The sequence below is a fragment of the Salminus brasiliensis genome, chromosome 7 (genome assembly GCF_030463535.1).
Source record: "Salminus brasiliensis chromosome 7, fSalBra1.hap2, whole genome shotgun sequence".
NCBI lineage: Eukaryota > Metazoa > Chordata > Actinopteri > Characiformes > Bryconidae > Salminus > Salminus brasiliensis.
This window is the reverse complement of record NC_132884.1, coordinates 3,521,760-3,535,539: the sequence shown is the minus strand read 5'-3', so window position 1 is coordinate 3,535,539 and position 13,780 is coordinate 3,521,760. Positions and strand designations below refer to the sequence as shown.

The following is a 13,780-nucleotide window of genomic DNA, read 5'->3' as shown; positions in this document are numbered from 1 at the left end:
CAGCTAAGCATTTACACGTGTGTAGAAATTTAAGAAGGTGGGGTTAGTTTGACGTCTGATCACTGTGCAATAAACAAATATTATTTAATCAATTTAAATTCAGGTTTAATTACTAAAAAAAATTTAAACAAATAGAAATTAAAAATAAACTTAATTTTAGAAATTAAATCTTAACCAAACAAAACTTAGAATTAAAGGAGAAAGTATAATTCAAATTAAGCTAAATGAACTACAGATAATTAATTACTTATGTAATAATAATAATAATAATAAATAATATGAATAGTATTAAAAGTTACTGGCCAGCAAACTGAGGTGGTGCCACTCTGATCCCGGGTCATTCTGCCTACCATCAGCAGCCGGAGCCTGAGTGAGCACAGCTGGCCCTGCTCTCTCTGGGTGCTCCAGGTGCTCTCTCTCTCTCTCTCTCTCTCTCTCTCTCTCTCTTTCCAGATCACATCAGTCGTGACGCTGGCTGGCACGGGCATCTGCTAGTTGATGCATCAGAGCTGGGTACCCAGCACTTTCCTCCGAGTGTGTCGGATACCTGGTGATGTTGCATCAGCAACAGTTTGAAAAGAGGCGGTGGCTGGTTGCGCATGTGTCAGTCCTTATCTTACCAGCGTCGGAAGCATTACTTGTGAAGGGGAGATTTGGGTAATGGGCAATCAAAAATTTGGGAGGAAAATTAGGTAAGATTTTACCAACATTGAGTTATGTGGGGCTCTGAGAGACTTGATGCCCTTAATGAGCCAATGCAGCTTTGCCATCAGTGACCGGAGCCTGAGAGAGCACAATTGTCCCTAATCACTCATTAAAGCGACGGTGGTCGCCACAGGCATCTGTAAGCTGGCGCAGTGGAGGTGGGGACCCAGCACTTTCCTCCGAGTGAGACGGCTGCCCGGCAGTGCCCTGCCGGCAGCAGTTGGAAACACGTATCAGTGGACACGTGTGTTAAGTCATCACCCTCCTGGTGTGAGCGGGGAGGTTAATTGGCAGAACCAAATTTGGAGGAAAAATTTAACAAGCAAAATATGTCAGATATGTTGGGTCGTGCTCAGATGCCCTGCAGGTGTAGTGGGGACGGGTGTGGCTGAAGATCGCAGCAGTGTGATTCGTGTGGATGGCAGTCTCACCTCCACCCAAAAAACCAGAATGTGTGGAAGGCGATGAACAATAGTCTGTGTGAAGTGTGTTTAAGTGTGTGTGTTTGTTTTTGCAGGGAAGAACATGAATGTGGGTGGGGTTAAACAGCGAGTTACTATGAGTGAGAGACACTGAGAGGTGACAGAGAGAGAGAGAGAGAGGGTAGAAGGCTGGAAGACAGGTGGAGGGTTAAACCTGCTGGCACTGCTGCTAAGGTAACACACAGCCAACCTGCTCGAACAAGACGGAGAGAGAGGAGTTGGAGACGCTGTCCCGTGAAGCTGAAGGAGCATGGATCTGTTCGGTCAGGGTAAGTGAGCTGAAGTTGACCTCAGACATTTTAGATATTATTCATAATTTATTCAATTTCTATTATTGAAAGTATGGATATATTTAAATAAATAATCACAACAGGCTTTCTTTAGGTCATCTAAAGTGAAGAGCAAAAACTGTGCAATTTAAATCATTTAAATGCACTGGACATAAATATTGGGACACCTGTTCATTTATTGTTTCTTCTGAAATCAAAGGTATTAAACATAGTTCATCCTGCTTTTGTTGGAGTGACTGTCTCTACTGTACAGAAAAAAGCTCTCTATAAAATTTTAGAGGAGCATTGCTTTGCTGTGAGGATTGGATTGCATTCAGTGACAAGTGGCAAGTTAGTGAGGTCAGGATTATGGATTATCACCACCCCAACTCATCATCCCCAACTCCCCAACTAAATTAGTGGATGGAGCACCACCACCACCATCATTCTAGAGAACACAGTTTCTCCCTGCGCCTCAGGTCAATGCTGGGGGGCTTTATACCCCTCTAGCCCACACCTGGCATTAGGCATAGTGTAACCCAATAGGTTGCTGATTAACCACTCCAGAGAATCCTAAACTGACTTCCTCATGAATGCGGAAAAATAGCATTCAGACCGACATCTCATCACAACAGACTGTAATTATGAAAGCTGGTAATCCTGATAGGCTTCATCTCAGGTCCGGGTAGATAAGCATCTTCTTTTGAAATCATTCCAGTGAAAGCCATGTGGTCGTGAGCAGGGCGCATCCGAATGCGTACTGAATGCTGTTCAACAGGCCGGGCGGGGTGTTCAGCCTGAGAAAGCGTGTGTGTGTGTGTGTGTGTGTGTAAGAGTTGGAGAATGCAGTAGTTGCATGTCTAAAAACGACACACCCCCGGATTCAAGGACGAAGTCTTCGACACAAGCTCCCAGAGCAACCTACAGAGAAACACATACGACGGCAACAGTGCTGAGGCCTAGTGTGTAGAGTACAGTGTAATCTGTAGGGACGTCACGATTACTCGATAAAATTGATTACTCAGTAAGTGAATTAATAGTTTTGATTAATTATATACTAATTAATATATACACCAATCATGCCATGCAAAAGCATTGATTATCTTTATCTACAGTGGCATCTGTCTGTCAAGTGGTGGATCTATATATTAGGCAGCAACTGAACAGTCACCTCTTGAAGATGGAAAAATAGGCAAGCGTAGGAATCTGAGACACTTTGACAAGAACCAAACAAGAACCAATCAGGCAGGTCTTGTGGGGTGTTTTCCGGTATGCAGTGGTCAGTACTTTCCAAAAGTGGCCCAAGGAAGGATAACCGCTGATCCAGTGACAGGGTCATGGGCACCTAAGGCTCACTGATGCTCATGGAGGCCCCACTTCCCAATTTACAGGACTTAAAGGATGAGCTGCTACTGTCTTGGTGCCACAGATACCACAGGACACCCTTAGAGGTCTTACTCTTAAATGTATAAGTGCCTTGAAAGGTTCTTCAATTAGAAACTAAGGTGCTTTCAGGAACCTACAAGGAACATTTGTCTTCCAAAAACATTTTCTTGAAGGTTCCTGAAAGCACCTTAAGAGGTTCCTCCACAGTTTTAAATGGAAGAACCTCCAAAAAGTCCCTTGAGGAACTTTAAACAGTGTGGGGTCCATTTGCCAAGTGGGGGGCCTACTCAATATTAGGGAAGGGGTATTAATGTTATGGCTTATTGAATGTTATGGCTGAATTACATATACTCAGTCAGGGATGGACTGGTGTAGGTGTTGACCCAGGGCATGAGCCGCACAGTATGAGGGGTAGGATTTTGGACTTTCTAGCTTTGTAAAATGGCTTATAAATAAGTAAAAACTTTGTTTTCTTACTACATTTCCCAGCATGCATTACACAAATAGGTCCTCTTAGGGGCCTTCTTAATGTCCGTAAAGACTACTGACTGCTATTGATGTAAAAAAAAAAATATAGACAAGATATTCAGCTTTTCACCCATAGAGCTTGTAGATGTTTACAGACTCCTCCCACCTTCAAGACATGTCATCAAAAGGGGATTTCCCCAGGCTTTAAAACTGAAAATCTCTCTCTAGAGACCACTGTGGCACTGTGTAGGAAAGTGAGTATGCATGTCTACAACAGATGTTGTCATGGTTACATTCTTCATTTTGACTTAAGTGCCCCTTTAAAGTTATTCGGAGGAAAATATTCATATGTTTCTATAAAAGAAAATTTAAGATGGTCTGCAAAGGTGTCTCCAAACTTTAGGCCAGGCATGTTGGTGCACCCGTGTGTATTTGATTTTAATTTGCCGTCCTGTTAATCTAGACACATGTGCAGAATGGTGTGGCAGCCCACCTGACACACCAGAGCTGCGCCTGATCCTGGTGGGCAACATCGGCTGCGGTAAAACCCTGACGGCGGACACTCTCCTGGGCCAGAGCTCCCCCACAGGACTTCTGATGCCCTCCAGACTCTGCGAGGTGCGGCGGGGTCTGTCAGAGGGCCGCCGGCTGACCGTGGTGGAGACGCCCCGCTGGTACTGGAGCGGTGCCAACCTTGAGGCCGGCGTTCACAGGGAATCGGAGAGGGCGCTCAGCCTGGCTGCTCCCGGCCCACATGCCTTCCTCATCCTGGTGCCCGTGGGCCAGTTCACAGAGATGGAACGCTACATTCCGGCACAGCTGGAGCGGGTGTTCGGGACGGGGGCGTTGAGCCACACCCTGGTGCTGCTCACCTGTGGAGATTACCTGATAGGTCGGAGCGAGGAACAGTACGTGAGGCACGACGAGCTGCAGCTGAAGGCCATGGTGGACAGCTGTGGAGGACACTGGCACGTCATTAATAACCGCCAGCCACAGGAGAGGCAGCAGGTCGTGTCCCTGCTGGAGAAGGTGAGAGATTTACACAGGCTTTTTATTTATTTGTATTCATTTTATTAACAGTTGAGATCATTAGAGGTAAAAGTGCCTAGGAATGGAACGGTGTCTTGGGGGATCTTGGCATGGTTGAAAAATGAGAGTTCAGTAGATGGAAGAAAAGAACATCCAGCAGAACCTGATCACAGAGCTGGGGAAATGGTAAAGGGAAGGAAGGGATCCGTGCTAGGCTAAAAGCTACCAACTCTTTTCTCCATCGTCTGCTCCCTTAAAAACAACCTCTGGACTACCTCAGCAGAACCAAATTGGAGCTAAACCCACATCAGAAGGGAAGCGACTACTTAGAGAAAGTCAAACCCGGGGAAGTGAACGGGGGCAAAGCTTAAAAAAAAAAAGCTAACCGGCTACAGCTTCTATTTAGCTTGCTAACAGCCCATCTCAATAAGAGGACACAGCCAGAGGACAGCAGCACTATTCGTTAAGACTGGGGAATTATTTTGGGAGTGTTTGAGGTTTCACTTCCTGGCTGGACAAGTACTCCAAGTACTCTACATCCTCCTTCCTCCTAACCTGATTCAGGCATAAGACGCTCTGGATAAGAGCTTCAGACAAATGCTGTGAATTTAAATGTCCACCTTTGTCCGTAGATTTGATCCATTTACTGGTTCTTCTACAATCAGAAGTGTTCAGAACAGAGTTAGGGAACCAAAGTCCAACCAGAGTCGCTGATTTTCTTGCTCTACACCTCTACCTGCCAATTAATGGTTGAGATGAGTCAGGTGTGCTTGAGCAGGAAAACCACAAAACCACAAAAATGCACCCCTTCAGGATTGGAGTTCCTCTGGTTTAGAAGAATGTCTGTTGGCCTTTCAGGTGGAGCGGCTGGCGCAGAGTAATGGGGGCTGTTACCTGCAGAGCGCCCTCCAGAGGGAGGTGGAGGCGCGTATCCAGGAGTTCCACAGGAGATATAGCTTGCAAAAGGAGGAGATGGAGGCGTACGGGACGCTGGCCAAGTCGGCACAGACGAGCAGGATGGGGACATTAGGAAGCTGGAGCAGAGAAGAGGCAGAAGACAAGGTGACCTCCCAGAAGCTGGCCAATGGGCTTCACGCAAAGCCACCACAGCCAAGTCCACGGGAAACTGCACCTGGACCCATGCAGAAGAGTCCCAGTTTCAAGCTGAGTAAAGGTACACCCCGCTCAGACTGATCTGAGTGTCTTGGTTTTATGGATTATGGGATAGCTGGTGTTGTGTGGATGTTATTCAGTAAATATCTTGGAGCAACGGTCACCAATCTTTCTGCTGGAGATCTTGGAGATCTACCTGATCCATCCTAATACTGCCTTCAGCAGATCTCCAGGAGGGGGGTCGGTGACCACTGCCTTCAAAGGGGATAAATGAATGCCTGAATGCTGAGGAATGTGAAGGGAGTAGTTGAGGGAATGTTGGGGAGTGCTTAGTACATGCTTTACATCAGTGGTCACCAGTACTTCTCCTGGAGATCTTGGAGAGCTATCTGATCCACCCAATCCAATCCAATACCTTCAGAAGTCTTTGATTGGCTGAATGAGGTGTTAAGGTTCATTAAGGTTGGAGGCCTCTAGGATGAAGGATGGTGATCACTGCCTTCCAGAGGTTCTCCTGGAGATCTACATAATCCATCCTAATACTGCCTTCTGAAGTCTTTGATTGGCTGAATGAGGTGTTTAATTTCCTGGAAACTTGCAGGAAGGTAGATCTCCAGGAGGAGGCCACTGCATTCCAGGGTGGCATTTGGGAGATCTACCTGATCCCTGAAGCTTGGGTTAGCTTGGGTTGGAGGTAGAAGGTGGTTCTTCAATGGCATCACTCGAAAAACCATCAGAAGCACTTTTATTTATACTTACTTAAACTGTAAGTTGCTTTAGGCATGGTTGTGCAGAAACCTTGTATCTCAGTTTTGATATGATGTGAATCTGGAAGGTGTTCTTTACATCGTATCTGTAAATTCCATGAGGAATCGATCAATAGAAATGCTCCAAAATGACCTGGAATAAAATCTCTTTACATGGATTTCCATTGAAAGTTTAAGAACTTCAAAGGAGGTCTTTTTAAAAGGGTAATAAATGATTAATAAGCCTGGAGTTAGGGGTCTTGGTTTTATTTAGAAGGGCCGCTCAATGTTTCCCCCTCAATAAACCTCATTCATTTATTGCATCTGAACAATGTCTTTCTTCCACCACTAGAGGGAGCCATTCTCAGTCAGATGTCACAAGTGACAGAAGTCAAAGTCAACAACCAGAACAACCAGAACTTCATTAACACCAGTGAGTCGTCCTGCACACCTCCGGACACCTCCGGACAGCCTGCATTAAGATACTGAACCTGTTTTCCAAGACTTGCACAGTGGTTTTATGCATTTATGTAGAAATGTACTCTTCTTCACTCCTCTAGTCCATCATCGCATCACCTTGTCTGGTGAGTCCAGCTCCACTCCGCTCTCAGCCTCGCCGCCATACTCTTCCTCGTTTAAAGGTCACTCCTCATCTTCAGAGCTGAGGCTGGTCCTGCTGGGTCAGAGCCAGTCCGGAAAGAGCACAGCTGGGAATGCCATCCTGGGCCGCGAGGTGTTTAAAGTGCGCGGGAACGTCACTGGTGCCACCACGCAGCAGTGTGTTAAAGGAACAGCTGTAATCGCAGACAAGCGGGTCAGTAGCCTCTGATTACTGCTCCATGACATGTTTACTAGGGCTGTGTGTCGGCAGGAAACTGGCCAAGAAATATGATACGTATCACGATACAGAGGTTACGATTCAATATGTTGCGACATACCAGGACACTGTAAGGAACTCAAGATGCTGTGCTGTTTTTAAATATGTAAATTAAGGAAAACTGTCATAATACAAACACCATCATATGGATAAAATGATTTCACGGTCAGAACAGTGGCATCTGAAGACAATCCTCAATAATCAATACTGGTTTTGAGAATCGATACAGTATCGCAAAACATAGTATCATGATACTTCCATATATCAATATTTTTTGACACCCTTAATGTTTACTGTAGTGTAAAATACTGTAGCCTCCATTATTTTTGGACAATCCACCCTAATTAGGCCATACATTAGGCCTGCCTTTCAAGGCAAAACTGAAATTTGTCATTTTCAGCATTTTCAGCTGGTCTTGCAACCAAACTTAGCCCCACTGAGTGTTACTCCCTCAGCCAGGAGCTAAGATTTCCCATTACAGCGCTAATCTGAGGGCTCTGTGTTGCTGAAACTAGCAATTATTTGAAGCAGAAAGTGGCACAATTTATTAAGCCCCTTAACCCCTTAAACCTATGTCCCGCCGACAGGCCAAAAGTGTCATTAGAGACTTCTGTTACCAGAGAACAGCCCCACCAGTTTGTACAGAAGTCCCTGTGGGTACTGAGTAATACGCCTGTGAAGTGTGTAATAAGCCTTGCAGCATTAAAGGGGTTAAACTTAATATCCAGTGATTACCATGTCCATATTTCATAACAAATGGACCAATAGAAATAGTCCAAAATGACCTGGAATAAAATCTTTTTTACATTGACTTCCATTGACATGCAAGAAGGGTTTTTTCCACCTCCTGTAAAGTTGCCGTTTTGGAGATGCAAGGTTTTTGTGCGACAGATATGACATACACTATATGGACAAAATGACACACATGCATTAGGCCTCCATTTAAAGTTTCAGACTGAAGTCTGTCACTTCCCTCCAACCAATCCCATAACCACATCAAAGCGACCCCAAACCAGCCTCTAGCCGCACGCTTAGGGCATAGCACTGCTAGTCGACGTTTATGGCAAGCTCGCGACTGACCGAATGTCAAAATTCTACCCCTTCAACGTAACACAGCATTGATTCCGGCATCCCTGCGTATCTCCATGGGCTTCCTACTACTATGATCAGTGGCAGCATTCCAGACCAGTTTGAGGAACAAAAACTGGAATGAACGTTATTTAGCTCGAAACACAAACGCAACCGAAAGCATAGTCCTCCTGCAATGTTCTTTTGAAGTCTCTGCTAGCTTTTTGCCGGCAAAGCCTCAGCCATAACATTAAAACCACTGACAGTGGAGTGAATAACATTGGCTGCATCTGGCTCCAGCTGTACCTGTGACGGGGTGGTATGTACATACTAGACAGCAAGTGAGCGGTCAGTTCTTCTCAGAAGGTGATGGAGGTGTTGAAGGAGGAAAAATGAGCGAGTGTAAGAATCTGAGACACTTTGACAAGAACCAAGCTGTGATGGCCAGACGGGTCAGAACATCTCCAGAACATCAGAGAACACCCCACAAGACCTGATGTTTTGGAGATGTGGAGATTCCAGTATGTCGTGGTTAGTACCTAGCAAAGGAGTTCCTAAGGCTCACTGATGCTCATGGCTCAGGTCCCACCTCACAACTTCCAGGACGTCTTGGTGCCAGAGACCCCAGCAGGACGCCTCCAGAGCTGATTTCTAATTATTTCTGTGTGTGTTTCTGTTTCAGCTCACAGTGGTGGACACACCGGACTGGTTCTGGTCCTCCTGTTCGCCAAAGGAGATGCAGGCCCATGTGGCATCCTGCACAGCCCTGTGCAGCCCAGGCCCCCACGCTTTCCTGCTATGTGTGCCGTTAACACACCCTGGTCATTCAGTCCTGCATGGCCTGGGTGCTGTAGAGGCTGTGTTTGGACCTCACGCTGTCCAGAGAAACACCCTGGTCCTCTTCACCTACTCGGACCTGCTGGGCGGAGCAGCGGTGGAGAAATACATTGCGGAAAAGCGTCCAGAAATGCTGAAGCTGGTGGAAAAGTGTGGGGACCACCACCACGTGATGGAGCGGCGGAAGCCAGGAGGAAAAGAACGAGGGAACGTACCAGAGCTGCTGGAAAAGGTGGAGCAGCTGGTGAGGGAAAGCGGAGGGAGTTGCTACAGCTTCCAGCAGAACCTGAGGACGAAGCCATTGCTGAAAGAAGAATGTCTGGATGAGGTAGACCGAACCATCTCGACCACTCTTCATTCTCTGAAGGAGGTAGAGGAGGTTGAGGAAGAGGTAAATAACAGTGCGAAGCCACAGGAACCCTCTGCCTCGTCTTCTTCCTCTCGGTTTGGCTCTGTGCTGCGCTTCGTTGGAGAGAAGGTGGCAGTTGGTGCCAGGCGTGTACCGAAGCTGACGGCAGGAGGAGCTCTGCTGGGAGGAGCGGTGGGACTGTTTTTCGGAGGACCTGCAGGGGGCGCTGTGGGCGCTGCAGCTGGATCTGTAGCCGCAGAGGTGGGGAGGAGGAAATATGGAAAAAGCAAAACGGACTGATAGTCTCAGGTCCTAATAGTCCATTAAACACTATTCACTGCATTGGAACGTTACTATAGGGAACTATCCATGCTCCGCCCACAAATGGACTGGCCTACAAAAATCCCATCTAATCTAATTAGACTATGCCAATTTTTAATGTGCTATTACTGCCCAATCGTATTTATTTCTTATGCATATATATATAGACAACTGGGTGTGTGTTTTCATGTGTCATTGTAACTGTATAAAACAGAATCTTCACAATAGCAGAATTTTGTGCATTAGCACAATAAAGGATGTCCCGATCCAATCCAGTGACTCAGGATCAGGGGCCAATCCAGGCATTTTCAATAATGGATCTGGTATCGGCTTTTAAGGCCCCGATCCCCTTCCAAACCTTCCATCTTCTCAGCTTCCATCTTCTGGACCAACCTTGGACCAGCTTCTGCAGACGAACCTTTCAGAGTTCATCTGTGACCTTAATTCGGTGAGCAAAACTAAACAGAGCTTCCTTTGAACTGATAAGTGTGGAGACGTTACCAGTTAGCAGCCAAACCAGCAGCTAAAGCTGCTTCTAATTCGAACTCGCCATTCCACTTTAAATAGTGCCGCAGTTACAGTGTGTGCATTTCAGCAGCAGAGCGGAACTGCTGCGTTATTTAAGGTGGGACGGAAAGTTTGGGAAAGAGGGTTAGCGCAGAGCTGTGAGCAAAGCAAACGCAGCAACGATGATCAAGACATTGCTACTCACAGTGCTGAATGCAGAAACGGTGAAGCTGGATAATGAACATTTGTCTGAACGTCAGATGTCTATTAAACTGAACACAGAACAGTACTGAAATGTCTACAGTTTATTTACGTCTCACTTTTCATTTTCGAGGCAGAATTCTTCACACCTTTAGATTAATGTTGCGTTTCACACTCACACCTCATTTTACAAACATTTTTAAAAGACCATGCTTTGAGATTCATTACATTATTGTATCAGTTTCAGTGTTTTAAGATGTTTTTGATGCATGAATAGTAAATGTGTGATTTTGTAGTGTGTGAAAAATGCTCGGGTGCGGTTTTACCAGCCTGTTTTACCACCCTGTTATTTTGCCTCAGTATGAAACTCAGTAATATTTTGTTTCTGTGAACTCGAACGCCAACAGCTGCATAGCATAGCCTAGCCTAGCCTAGTCTAACCTAGCCTAGTATAGCTTAGCATTGCAACAATTATTTATTGTCATTATTCCTAAGTCTAGCCTTACTGGATGGTGTTGCTGTCCTCTCTGGATCCTCCCGGCAAGGTCGCTGTGGGGAAGCTGGTGAAGTGGGCTGGGGCTAGGCCTAACACTAACCCTACCAGATGATTGGCCGTTCTGTTGACTTAGCGTTAGTAACGAACCTCTGAACACTGGCAATTTCTGGTGTTTTTCTGTGAAGTTCATTAATGGGAGGCTTATGTTTCAGTATTATTCCATAAACATGTTAAATGCTTTATTCTGAACCAGCTCAGCCACTCGTGTTGGTTTATGTGATGCATGTTGATGATGAGGAAGTGTCCGAATTCACTTGTGATTCTACCACTACTTAGTGAACTAAACAGTTCCTCCCTATGTAGTGAGTAGGGATCCATTTCGGCCACAGCCTTGATGTCATGTGAGGCTTCATATGGAAAAATGTGATAAAATTGCTCCATTTATTAGGAATTTAATACGACACACAATGTCACGATAAGAGCCATCTAGTGAGCTTGTATTCACATGATGGCAAACCTGGCCTGGTTTTGATTAGCAGGTTGGTTAGCGTAGCATTTTAAACTGGACTCTCCGAGTGAATATAGAGGCTCCAAACAAACCCTGTGAAAATGTGAGCGACTGAGCAGTGCACTTCAGCTTCTCAGTAGGTTTGTAAGGGTTTCTATCAGTATTCTGTAAACGTTAGGGACAGTTAGGGACATGCAGACAGCTGTGGACATACCCCCTCTGTCCCCGTCTGCTTTCAGACATGGTAAACAGGGCACGGTTTTGGTCATAGCTACAGACTTCCAGTAAACTCAAGCTGGGTTTCATGAAGCAAAATTTGATAACTTAAAGCGAAACTCGCTCGCAGCAGTGCTGTTCCTCATTTTTCTCCAGCCTTATTATGCAATGAAGATGATGAAAAAGCCTTGTTTGACTAGACTGGACAGATCTTACTAGCTGTTTCTTAAAAAAAAAAAAAAAAAAACGGAAGCTTTACTACATTTTTCAGCCAAGTTGCATTTTAAGCGCAGTGTCAACACTGGCCAACTGAGAGAACCTGGAGCACAGTGCCTTATTAATTCTGGCTAAACTGGGAAATGACTGTATATCTGAAAGTGTTTAGTAGTTGAATTAGTTATAAGGTTAATAATGTAATAATGACTTCTTGCTACAAGGCCTAATCTATTAAATTGAGATGCTGAAATTCTTCCCCCCCTGAATTTAAGACAGATTCAGGCATAAAGCTAGTATTTAATGTGCTATTTTTCATTCAGTGTATTTTTATATTTTTATTATTATTACACACACATAAACACACACACAAATGTGTGTTTAAGATGGTAGAAACTTCTGGCATAAATAAATATATATATATATATATATATATATATATATATATATATATATATATATATATATAACAGATTGGTGGCGAGTGTTAGTAGTGTGTGTGCTGCGCTGGTGGTACAAGTGGATAAGACACGGCAGTGCTGCTGGAGTGCTTAAACCCTCAGCGTCACTGCTGTGCTGAGAACAGTTCACCAACCAGAAACATCCAGCAAACAGCGTCCTGTGGGCAGCGTCCTGTGGGCAGCGTCCTGTGACCCGTGAATGACTAGAGGTTGAGCAACACCAACAAACTGGGCGACAACTGATGAGCTTCTGCCTCCAACTTTACCTATCTACAAGGTGAACCAACTGGGTAGGACTGTCTTATAGAGTGGACAGTGAGTGGACACAGTGCAACACACACTAACACCAGGCCACCACCATGTCTGTCAGTGTCACTGCAGTGCTGAGAATGACCCACCACCCAAATACTACCTGGTCTGTGGTGGTCAGCCCTGAGCATTGAAGGACGGGGTGAAAGGAGGAGGGCCAGTAACACGAGTATGAGGAGAAACAGATGGATATGGCCACACTACCCAGTACGAACGTCACGGCAGAGGCTCGGAGAAACAGAAGAAGACCATGACAGAGAAGAAGAAAAAATAACAAGAGTGACAAAGCAGAAGACCGGACGAGATTAAATCTCATACTGACCTTTTTAAAAGGATGTGAGACAGATGCCGAGCTGGCCTTCTTCCTGTTGGACTAGTAAGTAAAAACGTGTTAGCTGCTGGTCTTGTGTTTCTGCACCTTCTTAATGTTCTGCTGTTAGCGAAGTTGTCGACTCACCAGTTTTTGATTCCTATCCTAGCTTGACGCGGTTTTAGCCGTTTGTATTTACAGCAGTGGTGTAAAAGTAGTTATACTCCTCAAATGATGCCAATTCTCGCTTGATGGGGCTTGACATGAGTACATCCCATCATGCATCATGCAAGAATTGGCATCTTTTGCTCCTTGGCTCCTCCTACAGTTGAAGAGTAGAAATATAGGGGGCATCTAGGAGCATTATGTGGGCTCCCCCTGCAGTTGAGGAGTAGAAATATAGGGGGCATCTAGGAGCGTTATGCGGGAATTTGTGTCTTTTGATCCTGGGCTCCCCCCTACAGTTGAGGAGTATAACTGCAAGACGCAAAGATACCAATTCCCATATAATGCTGCTGGGCTCCCCCTACAGTTGAGGAGTAGAAATATAGGGGGCATCTAGTAGCAACATGTGGGCTCCCCCTGCAGTTATACTCCTGAACTGTAGAGGGAGCCCATGAGCAAAAGATACCAATTCACATATAATGCTGCTGGGCTCCCCCTACAGTTGAGGAGTATAAATATAGGGGGCATCTAGGAGCGTTATGCGAGAATTGGTGTCTTTTGCTCCTGGGCTCCCCCTACAGTTGAGGAGCATAACTGCAGGGGAGCCCAGATGCATAGATACCAATTCCCACATAATGCTCCTGGGCTCCCCCTACAGTTGAGGAGGATTAATGTAAGGGGCATCTAGAAGCATTATGTGGGGATTAATGGAAAAGTCCTGAATACTTTCTGAAAAGATGTAGG

The 13,780-nt window shown here is 45.4% G+C and overlaps 1 protein-coding gene across 2 annotated transcripts; it reads left to right on the top strand.

The window, feature by feature from the left end:
* The first annotated feature begins 211 nt into the window (after positions 1-211).
* Positions 212-10,446, top strand: LOC140559816 (GTPase IMAP family member 8). Of its 2 annotated transcripts, XM_072683477.1 has the most exons (7): positions 212-1,456; positions 3,774-4,339; positions 5,198-5,513; positions 6,551-6,631; positions 6,759-6,782; positions 6,858-7,012; positions 8,826-10,446. In XM_072683477.1, exons 1-7 carry the CDS (start codon positions 1,438-1,440, stop codon positions 9,627-9,629), a joined length of 1,965 nt encoding a protein of 654 aa, XP_072539578.1. In that variant the 5' UTR covers positions 212-1,437; the 3' UTR covers positions 9,630-10,446. The 2 variants fall into 2 exon arrangements, with proteins under 2 accessions (XP_072539578.1, XP_072539577.1); XM_072683476.1 differs by having other exon boundaries at positions 215-1,456; positions 6,759-7,012.
* The last annotated feature ends 3,334 nt before the right edge of the window (positions 10,447-13,780 follow it).

Bases quoted from the DNA above. Each gene is read 5' to 3' on its own strand.
- LOC140559816 (XM_072683476.1), top strand. The intron at 6,632-6,758 runs GTGAGTCGTCCT...TCACTCCTCTAG, and splicing joins CCAGAACTTCATTAACACCA to TCCATCATCGCATCACCTTG. The intron at 7,013-8,825 runs GTCAGTAGCCTC...TTTCTGTTTCAG, and splicing joins CTGTAATCGCAGACAAGCGG to CTCACAGTGGTGGACACACC.